Genomic DNA, 18,934 nt, shown 5'->3' with positions numbered 1-18,934 from the left:
ATGAAAAAGTGCCCGTCCTGCATGCGTAAAGTGATAGTTGCAAACTGCAGAGAAGGCCCTGCGCTCACTGGAGAGATTATAGGCGTATACTTTCACCTCAGGATGAATGATTTAAAAAAAATCAAAATAAAATAAAAACAGCCTGCACTGCTCATCAGTCTGGGAGAGGCTGCTGCGCAAAGAAAAATAAAAAATCAAGTTTTCATATCAGCTCTTCCTCTGTTCACAAGAGCGTGTTTTAAGTGACAGTTACTTGGACTTGAAGTGTTTATTGAGTGATAGAGAACTGATTAGGCTCTGTGTTTAATATTATCACAAGTGAATTAATTCTGAAGGGCGCCTCAGACAGGCTCTGGTTAAATTATCTCTGATTTGCTTCAAGGCGTGTAAACTCTGCTGCTGCGTGGTTCGAGGTTATATATTTATTATTTTAGTTTGGCTCAGCTTAACGGAAAGTTCTTTTTTTTTTTTTTTTTTGAAAAATATGCATTATGATAGGGATTAAGTTCACTATTATTCCTCCAGGCCCAATTAAAAATGCCCCCCGCGCAATTAAAAGTGACTGTGAGCACTTAGAAAATCCAACATTCTTTTAACCACTTCATTAGGCCTATGCATCAAAAAAACTATGCGATGCTTTCATTTCTTTCAGCGAGGCTACAGCCGAGTGGGTTTTTAACACCCTTTTAAGATCACAACAAAGGCCATGCTTGACCCAACATATGTAGCAGCATGTTTCCGCTGCCCTGCACCCCGGTGCGGCTTTCTAGCGGCCGCTGCCCCGCCTGCAGCCCGGCTGGGCCCGGATCCCCTCCCGCGCTCTCCCGCTGCAGCAGCCGGCTCTATCACACAGAGGCAGAGGTTAGAGTAGCAGTTAGACAAGGGGCCGCGGAGAAAAGAAACGCATGGGTTTTTTTTCTCCACAGAAGTATTTACACGCTTGACGGGCACACCGAGTAGGCCCGGGCTTATAGACAAGAGGCTGTTAACCTGCCACTTCACAGCAGCTCCACTGCGCCGGGGAAATGGATCAGGCTAAATGCATTCCTCTAAAGGCAAAGTCAGGGGAGCAGTGAGGGCTGCACACACACATATGAAACAGGAATGTTGTTGAGGAATGTGTTGCTTTTTATATGTACAACAGTAACATCATTTCAGATATAAGTAAACGGCCACATGTGTGATGCAGACTTTAAATTAAAGCTTTGCAAAGACATTTATTCATACTGGGCAATGATGACCGTATAGTGGCTGCTTCAAAACGTATTTTCTGTTGTATTATGAATGAAATTTCTAGAAGACGGAGTTGCAACTACTGATCTGAGGTCATAATGTGCACAGTATTAGTCAGAATGGAACAAGTATACACATGAGGCCTGTAATCATGTCATTAATAACATTTAATTCTGAGTGCACATAAGGTGAAACAGTATTCAGGATCCTCCACTCAGGTAAAAGTAGCAAGAATGTAAAAATATTATAAGCATAGTACGTTATGATGAATTATGAGTAAAGGTATTGCATTAAGTAAAAGTAGCTACAGAAGTATTATTATGATTATATTTTTTAGAGTATTAATTGTGCATAAAAATGCACCATGTGACATTATAGGCCTATTATTATGTATTATGTTTCTGGATTCTGAAAAATTACGTATTGATGTGTAGGCAGCGTTTTAATGTTGTTGTTGCTTGAGGTGGAGCTAATTTTAACCAGTCTAATACTGTATGGTACCTGATCCACAACAATCCATCATATTTTAGCATCTTAAAAATCAGCAAAGTCACTTGAAACTACAGCTGTCAGATAAAAGTAGTAAAAATATACAACATTTCCCTAAATAAATAAAATATTTCTTATAACATGTAAAGTACCTGAGCTGTACTTAATAGGCCTGCTTTGAGTAAATGTACTCAGTTACATCTCACCACTGGAGGATAAACTCACTGTGCAGACCAGCTTTTGCAAGAAGTCACAAAGACAAACAGCGATATGGGCTGAATTTCAGCAGGATTGGCTGAAGAAGGGCCGTGTGCTGCAAACACTTGAGCTGAAGAGACACAGAGAGGTCTCTCAAGCATCACTCTTCACCCGCTAGAATAACACTTATTTGTAAATGGGGGATAACCCTGCCATGGCGTATGAATATTTCAAAGATTTGAAGGGCTCCTCTCTGCCAAAGCTGTTGGCCAGCACTCAGACAATCTCTCTCTCTCTCTCTCTCTCTCTCTCATACACACACACACACACACACACACAAACACACACAGACAGAGGGAGAGAGAGAGAGAGAGAGAGAGAGAGAGAGAGAGAGAGAAAGAAAAAAAATACCGTTTTTGTGCCCCCGAGGTAGGTTGGCAGGGATTATCTTTGTTTAATGAATGGGCTACAAGTATTCATCAACACGGCGAGATTATTGGGCTCTCTCGCTCTCCCTTCTGCAGGGCCTATAGTGGCATATAACTCCAGTGTGTTTGTGTGTATGTGTGTGTGTGTGTGTGTGACAGAGAGAGAGAGGGAGAGGGAGAGAGAGAGAGAGAGAGAGAGAGAAGACAGAGACAGACCAACACACTGCAGCCAATTAAAATGCACTCCCCCCTGCTCTATCCCTCCACATCTGCCTCCTTTTCTCCACCGACGAATGGCGCAGAAAAGAAGGAAGCTCATGAATAGGCGCTCATTGAGATCACAGATGGAGTATGGCTTTCTTTTTGCTAGAAATTTGAGAAACACCATTGTCCCCAATCAAAACTCAATGTGTTCGCCTACAATGGTGCCGGCTTTGAGCTCCGCCGCTTCAATTGGCCTTGTTTTTGAAACTTGAAGTGTTCAGCACAAAGACTTGGCCCTCCTAGATGTCACCACCGCTTCGCTTCTGTGTGTGTGTGTGTGTGTGTGTGTATGAGAGGAAAAAAAACACAATTAATATGAAGCTGTAATTACTCCCCTTCACGCCACTGCACCCATTCAGGACCCCACTGGCCCATTTATTGCTTTATCCCATGCGGTTGATAATCCGAATACCACAGGTTTTTATAAGGCCTCTATAGCGGTTTAAGGACACAGATCTAGAGCTGCAAGTCAGGAACATTACTAGAAATTGATGAGACGTTTTCCGGCAAGTCATCATACCAATTTAATAATAATAATAAATATAGCCTTAAGAAATAATCCCACTTTCTTTAGTAATTAATAGAGCAGTTCTTTCATATTTAGTAATTTGCCGAAGCAGTAACAGCTGTGCAGGTATTTAAGATTCTCCAATTACTGCAGTAGAGATATGCACTCATTTATATTAAATAATAGTTAACGAAATAAACAAGTGCTTTTCTTTAAAGTTACGCCTGACTAACGGAAATAACTTTTAAAAAAAAAACAAAAAATGTTTCAAATTAATTAATTTAATTATTCAGAGTATTATTAGGTCTTAAATTACAGTTGTTTTTGTAAAAAAAAAAACGATATGTGCATGGTTTTGTTTTTTTTATTATTATTTTTTTAAATCACTGTTAACATCACGGAATGAGCCACACTTAGAGATGCTGTTTCTGTCCATGACCGATGTAATGAAAGCTTCTCCCGGCACAGTCAGCACCAGTGCAACCAGTGGATGTGGCCAAAATACCGCCTCACATGGAAAAACGATTTTTGAATGAAAATGATGGATTTTTTTGGAATTTTTTTGGAATTATATCCAACCTCTAAACATTTCTAAACAACAGATCATTTATGGACTTTAACCAAATGTGAGTTCATGTTGTTTCTCAGGAGTAACAGGGCTGATGGATGTCCAGGTGATCTGAAATATATTCATCATTTAATTTACAACACCAGCAGCCTCAAAAGATGTCAGCTAAACTATCTTTCCTAAAAAAAAAAATCCTCCACTGCAGGAGCAACTTCATGTGAAGAAGAGAAGATTTAATATGACATTATTTGTTTTGGCGGGAAAAAGAGCAGACCACGTAGATACGTAATAAATAAATAAAGACAGGTTAACCAAAGGCTTTACCAAGACAATTTAAGCAAACCTTAAAAACACAAAAACTGAATTGTCATGGATTTGTTGAAAAACATATTTCATCTAACCTTGGCTTTGTGTTTACATTTAAATGAAAAAGTAATAAGAAGTTACAACAGCTTCACTAAAACGTTGTTTGATGGATGGGAGGGTCAGAGGACTGTACTTTGTGTTATAATCAACAACAACAGCTGACTGCAGACAGCATGAGGCCGATAACAGCTTATTTTATTACCACAGTGAGGGTTGTATTTGTTTCTGGTGCTGCACATTCAGCCGCATGTCTTTTATTAAAAGACTTTCACCCAATAAAACTGGATAATCTGTCAGCTCCTGTTGGAGTCACCAGGTGAAAACTGGCTTCTGTGGCTCTGCTCAGACTGACAGCTGTGTGTCTTCTGTGAAAATATATCAGAGAAAAGACCAAAGAAAATGACAACTACTTCATTTGAACAGTAGGAAGTCTTAAATTAATGTATATTTTTCTCACTTTTTCATAAGAATTTTGTTGTTTTGTTGCCTTTAAAAGTATTTTTGCCAGCTGAATGACTGACTTGATTTAAAAGCATTTAATAGGCATTGCACCAGAGTTACGTGGAGGGAAAAAAGCTATATTTTCTCGAAATAAATACATGTTAAAGCATTGAACAAAGGATCCAATTGTACACATTTTAGCCTTGTAAGAAGTTAGACCCATTTCAAAGCCAGATTTTTTAATCAGATTGGTTACATGGCTACAAGTAAAACGCGTTTTGTGTTTCCAAGATAAAAACCAAAGTCTTTATATGTCTATTGTGTCATTAACAAACAGTACTGTGAACAGGGAGAGACAGAGAGAGGGAGAAGTGACCCTCCTTTTGTGCCCATCCAACAGTTTAAACCTCATAGATTCTGTTTCTTTGGGCAGGGCCGCCGTCTCTGAGAAAGTAAACTTGGGGTGACCCTCCAGGTTAGGCCAGTCTGGGATACGAGCGGCGATCCTGTGATTCAGGGAGCTGCCGTGCTCTTGAGATCCCAGTGGGTCGCACTTCAAAAGGAGGGAGGAGAGATCACTTGTGTCAGGAATTTTTGGTCCCTCGCCAGTGGGCTACATTCTTGACCCCGGCGGAGCTGGTTAAACATCATGGACGCTTCCCTCTTTTGTCGCCAGAGAATCAAGACAGCAACCTGATGTTGCCACCACTGAATCTGTGTCAGGGAAGCCGGCGGAGTAAGCTCATTACGACACAGACACTTTCTCATCCACCCTGTGACAGATTTAAAGGGTGCACGCACTGATTAAGACGTCCAACCAAAGTTTGACTAATATGTCAAAGAACAGCTGATTCTCCTCATCCAACAGAGTCCAAATATGATGCCCCCTCCATTATAAAGTCAAAAAAAAATTAAAAAGTCAAAGCAATTAATGGGCTCTCAAGGGGGTGTTGGTGGTGAACATTTTCAAGAGGATTTTAAAGGATTTTCACGCACTTCAGCCTCTTCAGAAAAGAAAATATGACATTCATTGAAGAGTCTGTTTTACTCTCATGAGGAAACCTAATGTGTCATTTTTGATAAAAGTGTGCTCGAATACTTACTTACATGAAAATCTCCAAAAAATCAATCAGACTTTCTCTAGTGTGTGAAGAGAAACATTTTAATTATTCTGTCCTTCATTAAATGTCTGAATACGTTTAAGAAACAAACTACTAACCTGTCCTAACATTTTGACTTAACCCTGTTACACAACTGTCATTCTACTTTTCCCCTCACACAGTTAAACCCCAGATGACTTTTTGCTCAGTGAAACAACTAATGACAAGTTTGCTCAGGTATAAGAGAGGGAATATCATTATGTCTCATTGGCATTTCCGACCCGATCACCATCATCGGCTGCAGCGGTACAAAAGGAGCATGCCCGTGCACATTAGATTCAAAAAGCTGCGTGATAGAAACTGTAATCTCACACTCGAGAGGAGCTGCACTATGTACACTGTTCCCCCCCGAGGAAGACACTGACAGACGAGCGGAGATGCACCTGTCTGCCTGTTGCATAAACGAACTCGACTTCACGCTCAGTGAGCTGCTCGCCCTGCCCTGACCTCGCCCTCGCCCCGGGCTGCATGCACGCGCGCACACACACACACACACACCAACTCAATAACCTATGTGAACAACGTACCCTATAAGTCTAAGTAACACAAATATCATCCACAGACATTTAACATTTGCCCTTAGAGCTTCAACGAAGTATTTCCCTTGAGCAGATCATTTAACACTAAATTGGGCTCCTACTCTCACTTGTTATATTCAAGGACTTCTCACTGACTTTCAAGGATGTTGTTTGGCAGAATTGTAAACAACAAAGTCATGTTTAGATGCCAAGACATGGCACATGTCAAAGCCAGTTTTTAACATTAGTCGAGTCAAGACATCATGGGCAAATAAATCATTTTTAAACTGAAACAATTCAGCTACAACACAAATTTCCTCAGTAGGGTTTTCCTCAGGATGGAGGTGTTAACGTTAAGATAGAGAAACATTCACGCAGATTTGACTTAAACAGTACTTTCTTGGCCAATCATATGTCGCTTTTAGCATAAGTTTAGGCGGGAAGATGATCATTGTAAGTTCCTAATTAAATTGAGAATACATTTACTCTGTTTAGCTGCTGTTTGCAGGATTTTCTGTCAGCAAGTGGTCATTGTAGCTGAGAAGAGGGATCACTGAAGGACATACCTGTTAGGACTCCATGCAGTGAACACAACAGCCAACAGCAATTCAAGGCCACGTCTATGGCTCCTCAGGGGAAATCTCTGGAAAGGCTGAAATTTGCCACAATACACTTATTTCATGGACCGAGTCAATTGCAAAGATCTTTTAAATATTAGAATAAGCACTTTATTTAATTGTGGTGTCTGTTTTTTAGGTCTTTTTGAGGCCTGTGGAAACCTTTAATCATAACATGTCTTTGTTATGTCTTTTTTCACAAAAATGGTTAAGCAGAATAGCTTTAAAAAAAATGCGATTGTTTCTGACAATCAGAGAGAAACAGAAAGTCAGGATTTGTCCTGCAGTGTTTCTTCCTCACTCTCTCTGCCAGCGCCTTCAGCAATACGTCTTGTCTGGTCAAACCCGGGGAAGTGTGGCTGGCTGAGCGCGTTAGGTCGACTCATTCCTCGCGTGAGAAACAAGACAGCCACTGAAATGCTGACAAACACACACTCACACTCCAGGATGCTTGTGTGACACACACACTGTGTATCACACAAGCAGTCTCGGCTATTTAAAGCACAAGAATAACGTGCATTAGCAGCGCATTATATGAAAAGTCTACATGGTTGTGAATGACCTTATAAAACATTTTGAGACACCTCAGGATTTGATGGTACTCATGAGATTCATGAGATAATTGTCTATTTCACCCACAAGGATTAAGTTGAAGCCTGCAGAACTCCCATTTCAAACTCAAAACAGCTTAAACAGACTTGGCTTCAAAAAGTTCTCAACTCATTCAGTGTAGATTAATCTAATCCAGCTCATGAAGGAGATTTGAGCTACTCTGGGAGTGTTCCCCCACCAAAGAGACAGTGTTCATTTTAGTGGTCAGGTAAAGCATTTATCTTCTCTGTAGGAAGAGAAGTCAGAGTTTATAATGAAGACTTGCATTATTTTCTGACATTAATCTTCTTTTGTAATTCAATCAGTATTTTGAGAAAACTCGTTAATCATGGGCAGCTTTATTTCAAAATAAAAACAAAATTTGAGTCTTGTCTTCATTAAAGTAAGTAAAATGATTTAATTTCTTTTTACACTCTCTGCAGAAGAAACTAACTGTTGTTATGAATCATTTCAGTTAAAAAGTGGCCCTGCAGTTTTTACTTTCGCTTTGTCTTGGATCGATGTTTTCACATGATGAACTTTTTATTTGAATAATGTGGGAGTTGATGTGGGAGAAGAAAAACAAGTATTCCACCAAAGTGTAGTTTACTGTAGTGCCCTCCACCTTATCATTCATCTACCTGATATGATTCTACAGATGAGAAAAGGTCACATTTGAGGAGTCCGGGGGGGGGGGGGGTTCAGTGGTCTGACATGCATACTCGACATACTGTATTCCCCTCTCTGTCTCTCCAGGTTTCCAGTCCATGTCCACTGTCAACTACAAGGGAGAAAATGCCATAAATATCAGTTTTATTCTTATTCCACCTCGTTACATACATGTCACTGCAATCAAGGCCACTGCCCACCTGTTTATTGATGAGGGGCGTTTTTCCTGAAGTGGTCTGTTTATGGCGTTCAGGTTCTCAAACTTTGCCTTTAGCTGACAGAAGAGCCCTGCTACAGATGGAGGGCTAAGCACGCATGATCTCTCCACGCTGAAGGCAGGAAATTAGCTGCGGTGTGGCTGATATTACCAGGTGGCGTGTGAGTGAGAATATTAAAACATTTGTTAAGAGAAGTATGTAAAAGGTCTGCCAGAGATATGATGATGCATATCTAAACATTGGTATCTATCTGGGCAAATCTGGCCCCATATTCAGGTTATTTTGATTATAATCAGCCTGAGTTCTGAGGTTTTGTTTTTTTTTCCTCACTTCGTTTCATCCACCCACAGCTTGAACATCAATAGGAACACCTTCTGTACTGGATATCATGATCTCCAGCAGCCAGTGTCACAGAACTGCCTTTGTAATTTACTTTGGTTTCTGATGTCTCACTAGTTTAAAGCAAACAACTCTCAGTTTTTTTTTTGAGGGAGACAGATGTAGTTTTCAATGAGGAATCCTCAGATTTTATAAGATAGAAATCTGGAAAACCTTTCGCATTTGTTTTTTTTTTTTTTTTAAATAAACCCTAAAGTCTGTTGAGGTATAAAACAAAAACTATTCTCAAATGAAATCCTAAATCAAGCTCTATTTGAAATAAAGTCAGATGATCTTCAATCTATTCTGTGGGTTGCAAAGCATGACACAATTTTCTTATAATGAAACAACATACAAAATAACATGCCTAAACCATTTCAACAAGGAAAAAAATGTGTATGTGTATTATGTGCCATGAGGTGTTTCAACAGATTTCCCGGCGAGACAAATTGATGTTCATATTCATATATTTTATATAATGTATATCAAACTAAAACTAATACAGCATCAAACTTAAAAAGGATCAAGAGAAAAAAAAAAAAGAAAAAAAAAAAGAAAACTGAGCAATTCGTTGGCTTGTGGAGCAATGGATGTTAAAACCAGCGGGAGCGGAGAACAGATCCTGTCCCATCCCCGTGGCAGACAGCGGACGGAGGGGGGCGGGGGGGGGGGGGGGGGGGGGGGGGGGGGGGGGGGGGGGGGGTAGGTGGGGAAGGGGGGGAAGGGGAAGTAGGGGTGGAAAGTGGAATTTGGGGGGAAGGTAAAGGGCGGGTAAATACAGGTGGAGATGAGACAGCCCAGACTTCTGCAGGGCAACATCTCTTCTTGCTGTTTATTTTATTTCATTTTTTAGCATTTTTTTTTTTGATTTCAAACACAAAAACCATGTTCTAAAAAAGCAGCCTCGGTGTGTTTAAATGTGGAATCGGGGGAGAACAAGTCCATGATGGGTTTTTTTTTTTTTTTCCTGTGACAAAGATTTGTCTAGTCAGTCTCTCAAATGCTGTTATCTCACTATGTTGTGTTTGTGTTGTGAGGGGGAAAACCATGACACAGCAGTTGGAAACGTGAAGTTGTGAAGTGTGAGAGCGGTTGAGAGAGAAGAGAGAAAGAGAAGATTGGAGGGGGGGGGGGGGGGGGGGGGGATGAATGTTTGGCTGTGTGCTTGTGATACTGTCTTTGCTCCTCTGTGCAACACGTGTACACTAGGCATTCATGTACCACGACCAGGCCGAGGGCAGAGAAGCTTACTTGCACTTGTGTGTCACTGGATGTGCATGCCAGTGTGTTTATGTATGTCTGAGAGGGTGGTCTTTGTGTACATTGGTGTGAGTGTACGTGTGTGTGTGTGTGTGTGTGTGTGTGTGTGGGTGTATGTTCTGTAGGCCCAGACTGGGGGAGAGGGGGGGGCCCATGCTCGGTGACTAGTGTGTGTCCAGCCAGTTCATCAGTCAGTCACTTGGTCCTCTCAGCTATCAGAGGGCCAGTTTCTATTCTTTAGCCTCCAGGAAAAGCGTCTCCTGTGGAAACAACTTGGCCTCCAGCAGAGTTGACCCTGGATCCAACTGGGTGATCTGCAGAGAGACAAGAGGAAGAGTAGAGGGAGAATATTAGACTACCATCAACTTAATTAATAATTATTTTATTTATCAGTTAATCTGAAATTTATCCACACAATCAAAAGTGAATCACAATTTCCCAGATTCCAAAATATCATCTTCAAGTGGCTTTTAAGTTGCACCAACACTTAAACATCAAAAGATATTAGATTTAAATCGATATAAAACAGAAGAAAGTGGTAAATCTTCATATTTGAGAAGTCGTCACCAGGAAATGTTTGGTATTTTTGCTTGATAAATGACTGAAGCAACTTATTGGAAACTTCTCAGTTACTTGACCAATTGTTCCAGCAATATTTAATGCCTCATATTTTTGTCTCTGATCTGGCCTTACATCCACCCCGAGCTGCAGTTTTGACAACAAAAACAAACAAATTGGACAAATCTTTGAAACAGGCTTCGCCATACGAGCAGTGGATTTTAAAGTCGGTTTAATCATATTATTTTAACTGCGTCTTTCAGGTTTGTCCCATGTCAGTGCGGACACGGCCTCAGTCATTCGCCTCTACTGAAATCCCTTGGTGACTGTCCCGCCATATATGCCCTGAGATCCAGGCTGGAGAACAGTGTAGCTTTAGTGCTGCATTCATTTCAAGTGTGTGTCTGAGTGTGTACGCCGTGTATTATTCTAACATTGTGTTTAAAAAAAGTCTAGGCAGTAATCTGAGCAGCAAGAGCTTTGTTTCCCTAAGAGGACCATCAGGTTTATTTTCTTAAAAAGGCCCCAATCCAGAACAAACCGACGAAGGTTACAGGAGAGGAGAGTGTGTGTGTTGTAAAAGCTTTTTGGTGTGTGTGTGAGTGTGTATCTGAATGAGAGAGAGAGAGAGAGAAGCAGGGATTAAGAAGAGAACTTTGTGCATTTTGGATGACTAATAATGACTAATTTCACCTGTGAAAAAGGTCAAACAGGAACGTAGCTGATGGTGGAGAGAAACATTTTTCTGTGTTCAATACTCATATTGTCTAAAAGCAGAGGAATAATGCAGTACCACCCACAATGGAGCTGATCGAGTTAGCTGACATGAAGGCGGTCTGACCTATGTTTTTAAAGCAGGACAATCTGACTCTCTCTCTCTCTCTGACACCCACCACCCCTGTGGGCCTCTTAGCTTATGTGAGCTAATCACTAGAGGGGTTGTGTTACATCGGGCCAATCTAACACCTGGGCTGAATGGGCTGTGTGACAGCGAGGTGGTGTGACACTGAGATGTGTCCAGGGCTTATCTGGTGGCTGCTGCGTCAGCTCCTCTGATTAGGGCTCCTATTCTAACCTCACGGTGGGATAATTAACCAGCTCCCTGTACCTGCTGTAGAGGGTCGAAGGGCAAGCCGAGCACGTTAAAGGTCGGCCTCACAACAAGCAGAGTGATAAGTCTGAGACGGACTATTGTAGGGAATGAAATGTGAACTGTGACCATGAACTCTGCCGTAACTTCACCTACACTCACCCTCATCAGTGTCGTAACAATCGAAGTATTTTGAGAAGTGCAAAGGTCAAATGTTGATCTATAAACAATCACTAATAAATGAACATATCACTACAATCAAAAGACGACCTCTAACTTTTAATTTTGATTTTTGACCTTTTCATGAAATAAAGAAATCCCACCATCTTCTCTCACTGAATCCTTGTTAGCTCCTTAAAATCAGATATTTTGGACACTGAGGGGGTTGAGTATGAATAAACAATCGATATAATTAAAACAATCTACACATTTAAAGTTGTGTTAACTACAAAATCTGTGAAACTAGAGGGTGTTCGAGGGCTCGGAAAAGGGTGAGAAAAGAAAAAAAAAGTAAATTAGGGGAAGGTGAGTTGGACACATCAGCATCAGACAACCTATCCATCACCCAAGGGTGTCTAGAAATGTCACACCATGTGCACACCAGCGGTCTTTGACTCCATGTCTTTCATCTCCTTGTCCTCATTTGAACGTGTCATTTAGACTCTTGACTTCTCAGCGGGGTCCCGGGGAGCGCGGTGCAGGCAGGGAGGGGCTGCCACATCAACCTTATGCCCTTACCTAGCTGACTGCCTCATAGCACAGCGGGGAGCGAGATGCCATGAAGAGCAGTAAAAGGTGTGTGTGTGTGTGTGTGTCTTTATGAGTGTGTGTGTGTGTATGTGTTTGCTGCAAACATATTCCATCCCAACTGTGGGGAAAACGACCAACAGGGCTGCTGCGTTCCTTTTCCCACCTCAGGAGCAGCGCGTCGCAAATGGCTGCCATGCTAATGAACCCGACAAGCTGTTATGACACCACAGCATCAGGTAAGAGTAAATGAGGCTTTGGGGTGGAGCAGGTGTGTGTGTGTGTATGCGTGTGGACGTGTCTCTGTGTGCTACATATAAGCGTATGTGTGGATGCGAGTGAATTCGGATGAGCGTTTGTGCTCGCGGTTCACCAGGGAGAGACAACGGGGGGAGAGCAGCATCTGACTCTGAAAAAGAAAGTAGGGAAACAAGATGCCACACTGACACAGGAGACGGGCGCCATCGGTGATTGTTTACATTGTTATCCAATTAACAGACCATAAGCATGGAGGCATCTGTCAACAAACAAAGCTGTTGTTTTTCCTCTGCTCTGCCTAAGCCATATTCTCTCCTCCTGTGCCTACACAGCCATGCATACATACATACATACATACATAAGACAGACACAGTCTAGCTCTCTGGTTTGCAGTTTGTTTTTAACCTTGAGTCAATATAGTTTTCATCAACCAATTTAGATCAAATCAATCAGCTGAATTAGGGAACTGTGTGACTAACTTAAAAAAATGGAATTAATTTCAACAGATTTCATCTGACTAAATAGCCTGTGTGGAAAAAGCTGTTAATTAAAAATACATAACAAATTAACCGAATTGAACTGTGTCTGTCTGAAATCTAAAGAAATAATACAATAATGGGGGCTCAGCATGAAAAAGCCTAATTTTAAAACCGGAGCCAAATAAAAAGACAGATGGTGATTCTCTGCAGTCTTTGATATTTTATCATTCTTTACTTAATATAAAAATTGTATGATATAAAATACTCAGCTAATATGAAACCTGTGTATTTGGCAGTATCAAACAGCAGGTTTCACCACGGTTAAAACCACATAATTAGCCCTTAATGTGAAGTTTAAAATAAATACCACAATTGTAAGTCACTTGATTCAAATGAATAAAACACACTGATAACAGAGGAGGCGACACTAAGCAACGCTCAGCGGTGAAAGGAAAGAAAGGGAAAATAAACACAGACCCTCAAGATGTCCGTTTCCAACATAATCAAACGTGCAGCTGAAATAACGCATTTTTAATGAAGCCATTACAGGCCCTACTATGTTAATTAAAACCAAATAACTTGTCTGTTTTAAACTAGTGTTGTCAAGTGTTTATTTGGCCAATTACAAAAGCAGTGGGAGATCATTATCTGCTGCCAGGAGCGTTGACAGCACGTAGCGCCGGGGCGTGAACAGAAAAGAACAGACCAGAATACGGTACTTCAAAGGAAGAAATCCACCGCACAGACTGGTCTGGCCTGGGGCGGGCAGGGGGGGGGGGGAGGAGGAGGACAGGGAATGTGGAAGAAGAGAAAAGGAGAGAGCAAATGAAGTGAGAGCAAATCAGATGGACTAGTTTGAGTTAAAAAAGTTAAAAAAATTCAAAAATGATTTAAGAAAGGTTAAAAAAAAAAAAAAAGAGGGATTTGGGGAAAAGGTGAGAATGCACATGGAGAAGTATGCAAAGGCTGGAGAGCAAAAGTTAAGTAGACAGTTACCCGTCTAATAGAAGACTGTGAGCAGGAGAGAGTGAGGTACAGAGGCTGGAGGAGAAGCAAAGAGGAGGGAAAAGGGAGACAGAAGGAGGGAAAGCTGGAGGGAAGATGAGGAGGAGGAGGAGGAGGAGAGGGCTGAAGGTGAGGAAGGGGCTGAGAGAAAAGAGTAAAATTCAAAGACTGCAGCTTTTAACATTAAGAGATCGTGGAGATATCGGCCTCAGATGGAGCCACGGTGACACACACATTTATCCACTTCATATCTATTTTCAGAGAGGGAGCAGAGTGCCATACAGTTCTGAGAAACGTTGGGAGAATATTATAAGAAAAGTCCTGAGGAAGCAACTCTGAATGAAACTACTTTGAAAATAAACTGCTGTAGCTCTTCCTGTGGATACGACTCTTTCAGATAGCAAGAAAAGAAAAACACAACACACCAGTATAACAGATGTAAAATCTATTTCAGTACAGCGCACGGCTTCTTCTGCGCCGTTGTTTATTTTTTCTGCATCTCAGGTTTTGTCTAACAATCATTCGGGCCATTTCACTCACAGGGCTGGAAGAAGGATTAAGAGAGGGTGAAAGAGAGTACAGTATCACAGTGAGAAAAATAAAACGCTTGTTTGACAGTGTTTGGGTGTCTATGAGCAGCCGGGCAGGAAGAGGCGATTGCTGAGTAGGAAGACAGGATTATTATCACCGCAGTCTAAACATGTTCACCGCAAGCTGAAGGAAGAAGACCTCAGGCCTTTCAACAGTGGTTTGTGCTCGGCTAGTATCAAAGAAAAAGGAGGAAATTCTTGAATGGAAAGCTGAAAACTGAAACACTAGTCTCCCCCCCTTCCTCAAACTCGCTGACAGTCATAGAAACAGAGAAAGGGTTAGCTCCCTGAGCACGGCTAAGCCTAGTACAAATGATGCCAGTGTAAGGCCTGCTGTAGTGCTGAAGAGATAAGCCACTGATACCAAATGTTGAGGAAGAGACTGAGTCCAAAAATTGAAGACTAATAGACACTTTTTGGCAAAGCAACGGGAAGGTGGCAAAAGCATGAAATCAAAGACTCTGGCTCTGATGATTTATCTCAGTGTCAAAAGTCGATTTACAAACCGGATTAAACCAGTGTGACTAGATTTGCTGATTCACAATATAACTCTTTCTCCTTGTCAATAATGTGTTAGTTTTAGCCAAAAAATATTAGACGCAACTTTACTTCATTTTCTCAAGTTGTAATGAGTAAAAACCTCTAATTTGTTGGACAGCTGAATGAGCGGAAATGAAATAAAGCAAGCTGACGGAGAGGGAAATAGCAAAGGAAAGAGTGACACTGCACAAAGCCTCAGAAAACTAGAAAACGGAAAGAAGGTTTCAACAGTTGTGCAGTATTACAAATGCAATAGTGGTCTATCCTCTATCCTCTGATCCTGGCAGAGCAACAGTGAGAGCGTCTGGACGGGATGGAGGCTTTCAATGCTCCCTCTCATTTAATTACAACACAGAGCTGCAGGATTAGACAGGGGCCTGTGTTCACAGCCTCATACTGGCACTACCAATGATCTGCTTCCCTCCTCTCTTTCCCCAAATCTCTCGCCTTTCTGTTTTCTGGATTTATCTCCCATCTTCTTCTTTTTAATATCTTCCCTCACTTGTCGTCTCTATCCATTTCTCTTTCAGACTGTTTCTCTGATTGAATCTCTTCTTTGTTTAAGCTTTTGTCTTCTCTGTTCTCTTCCTACTAGTTGTGCAGCCACCATCCTCTTCTCGCTTCCCTACCCCTCTAATCCTCCCATCCTGTTTTTGCTGGAATTTCATCTGCGATGCAGACACATCTTTATCTCTGTCTCAAACACATGTTTACTCTTGATTATAAAGAGACAACTGTGAATCCTTTAAGTGACAAAGTTGTGAGCGGGGCATGTGTTTGCTTGAAAATATTTGTGCATGTGTTGAAGTGTGTGATTGTGACGAAATGAGGAGTGTGAGCTATGCGTTAATGTGTGTGTTAGTTTGAGGTGTTTGTGCCCCAGTGGTCTCTACAGACTACGATGGCACACTGCCTGGGCAAGCCTACACACACACATACACTCACACACCTCTATACAACCACCACCACCACCACCCACCCCTCAACATGCACTCCTCTCTTGATTAATGGAAATCCCATTTTTGTTTCCAGCAGCATGGCTAATTAAACTGGTAGTTAAAACAGTGCTCATTAGCTCGCTACCATAGAGCGCCGCGACCAAGCCCTCTAATGACTGGTTGTAGCTGGCTGAGTGCTGCCGGGCGTCAGCAGAAGAGCCATAGAGAATACTACTGTTAGTGCTGACAACTGTATCCTAACACAGTCATAGTGTACTGTATTCACAACGGGCTGATACTAATTAATATTCACTGAATATTAGGTGTGCGCAGGTGGATGGATAAACACTCAGATTAACTTATCCCATCACAGGTCCGAGTAAACAAAGGCAGCAACGCACCGGTGTTGCTGCAGTGCACAAACACTGAAACTTAAAAACACAGCAACAATGATAAAAAAGCAAGAAAAACTAAATCATCAATCGACCACAACATACTGTCTTAACTGTTGTCCCTGCTGCACGCCACCGACAGCTGTCGCCTGAGGTTCAGCTCGGGCCCACACGGAAAAGCCAATTACAGCTGTGGATCTCTCCAGCAGAGATGTTAGCTGTGGCCGAAAACACTTCATAACCTGCTGCTACTCGACTGAGGTAAGGACAGATTTAGCGCTTGTTTTTGTGTGTGGGAAACTGTAATGAAGGACGGCGGAAAACAGCGAATGGACGACAGGATAAATCAACTCCAGTCTTGGTGAAAATTTATTTTCGCTGGACCTCTGTGAGGAGAAAGAGGTTAACTGTTGAGTGCTTGTGTGTATGTGCAAGCAGGTATACCACTCACATTTCTACGAGGGAAGGTGGTGAGGAGCTTGAACTCGTCGAAAGGGTATCCCTTGGAGGCCACAAAGTCGAAGAGGACCTGGAGCTTGCAGCTGCCCAGGAAACGCCTTTCCAGAAACTCGCCACTTGGTGTGCGGATTCGCAGTTTGCTGATTTGCTCTCCTGATTCCTCTTCGGGCTCTGGCGGTAGGGCCTGCTCCAATGACAAGCGGATTGCCTGGAAGAATGGATGGGAGAAATACAGTACTGTAGTCAGTACGGCACAGTAGACACCTTAAAGTCACTGGAGACAAGTTTTTTAAGCTGGTGACATGGTAGAAGGTTTGTTTGTAGGTAAAAGACTCCTCTTTTGTGATTGTTGTTGCATATACATGCTAATGACTCCCCCAACTCTTAGAAATATTTTCCTCAGTTCACAAAATGATGCACACTCTTTACAATTCAATACACACCAATATGTGAAAACTAGTTAAAAGAGAATTAGAGAGACAAAAGACTATTGCACAGTAGAAACAACTTTGCTAGACACAGTGGTGATGACTGAAGGAAGAAATGTTTACATACAGGTGCTAGTGAGATACAGCTGTTATTACTGGTGCCTATTAGCATAACAAAGTCAGAATGTGTTGATGTTTTGTTGTGCGATGACAGCACAGTCAGCATGTGTAATATTCTGACAGGTAGCCAAAAATAAAATGTGAAGAACTAGATTAATTCAGTGATGATCTAAAATTGCAAAATTACTGAGGAATTTATAAGAAGGAGGACAAATGCCTTCCTGATGACTATTTTTCTTTTTTTTTTTTTTTACTAATTTAGCCTTTTTATTTGTTTGTACAATTAAAACATCGTAGTAAAAGACATACAATAATAAAACTGTGAGTGAGAGAAGAAAAAGAAAGGAGTGAGGAATGCCAGAGGGCTTACACAAAAAAAATAATAATAAAAAATCTGATATTCAATCAAGTGTATTCATATAAATCTGCCCTGCCTCACTGTGTTTATAGTAAATTTAAACCCAAGATTCAACAGTAACACTGGCAGTTATGAAGATGACGGCACGCTATCCAAACAAGTATGACAGACAACCCAAGAAGTTGCTCCCACAGTCTGATTGCAGCACTGTTGCTTCACATTAATTAAAGGACCTTCTTGTCCTGAGAATGTTATTAAATTAGTTGCCCTGTGTCTCACCCTGTTCCCTAAAGCCTGGCGTAGCTCAAAAGGCTGCCAAGCAGCAGTTAGAGCCTGCTAAAAACAGACAAGTTTATTGCTGATGCTTCATGTTTTCTTGCTATTGCTCAGTCGCTCTCTTAGGGAAATCTGAGATTGAGTATGTTGATTATCGTAGAGTCTACCACAGATAGTTTAGTTTCATAACAAGCAACAAACTGATAAGAGTCTATTTTACAGACGATACATTTGGAAACACTGTGTACACCACGGAGTGAGCGTGGCTTTGCTAGCACAAAAGACAACCATCAATTGTCATCTTCCGCAGCAAAGCTAATCAGCTCTCCTGTGTTCTAAAAACTGCGTTTCTGCCGCTCCCTCGAGCCTCCCTCTTCTTTCTACTTCAGCCCCTCACCTCCTCCTCCCTCTGCTTGTTGTTCTTGTTTGGCCAGCCGGGGAGCATATGCTGTGACAACACGCCCCGGCTTTATTTACACACCATAATGCAATTATATTTCATAAGAGTGTACAACAGTAGCTCATTAGCAGCTTCTGGTGTTGGGTGGGCAGGGTAGGGCGCGTGCCGCTCCGCCATCAGCTCCCTCAGGTATAAGAGCTGATGCTGACTGAGTTAAAGGGGCCTCCGGGGATGAACTAGCACACACACACACAAATAACAGACAGAGTGTGTGTGTGTGGTGGTGGACATACAAATGTGGACAGACAGTCAACCACATACACAAGCATAAACACCCACACAAGTGAGAAGTAGCGTCCCTAAAGAAACCACAGGACACACGTCTGGTCG

The 18,934-nt window shown here is 41.7% G+C and overlaps 1 protein-coding gene across 1 annotated transcript in view; it reads right to left on the bottom strand.

The window, feature by feature from the left end:
• Positions 1 to 9,095: 9,095 nt before the first annotated feature.
• The window catches only part of faf1 (Fas (TNFRSF6) associated factor 1), a 62,780-nt gene continuing 52,941 nt past the window's right edge, over positions 9,096 to 18,934 (bottom strand). Inside the window, exons 18-19 of the mRNA XM_044362012.1 lie at positions 16,955 to 17,170; positions 9,096 to 10,220 (exon numbers count right to left, since the gene is read on the bottom strand). Of these exons, the coding sequence (XP_044217947.1) occupies positions 10,137 to 10,220; positions 16,955 to 17,170 (300 nt within the window). The 3' untranslated portion in view covers positions 9,096 to 10,136. The remainder of the gene's footprint in view (positions 10,221 to 16,954; positions 17,171 to 18,934) is intronic.

This window comes from Thunnus albacares, chromosome 9, assembly GCF_914725855.1.
Source record: "Thunnus albacares chromosome 9, fThuAlb1.1, whole genome shotgun sequence".
Taxonomy (NCBI): domain Eukaryota; kingdom Metazoa; phylum Chordata; class Actinopteri; order Scombriformes; family Scombridae; genus Thunnus; species Thunnus albacares.
Note: the sequence above shows the minus strand (reverse complement) of the source record. Positions and strands in the feature narration are given on the sequence as shown.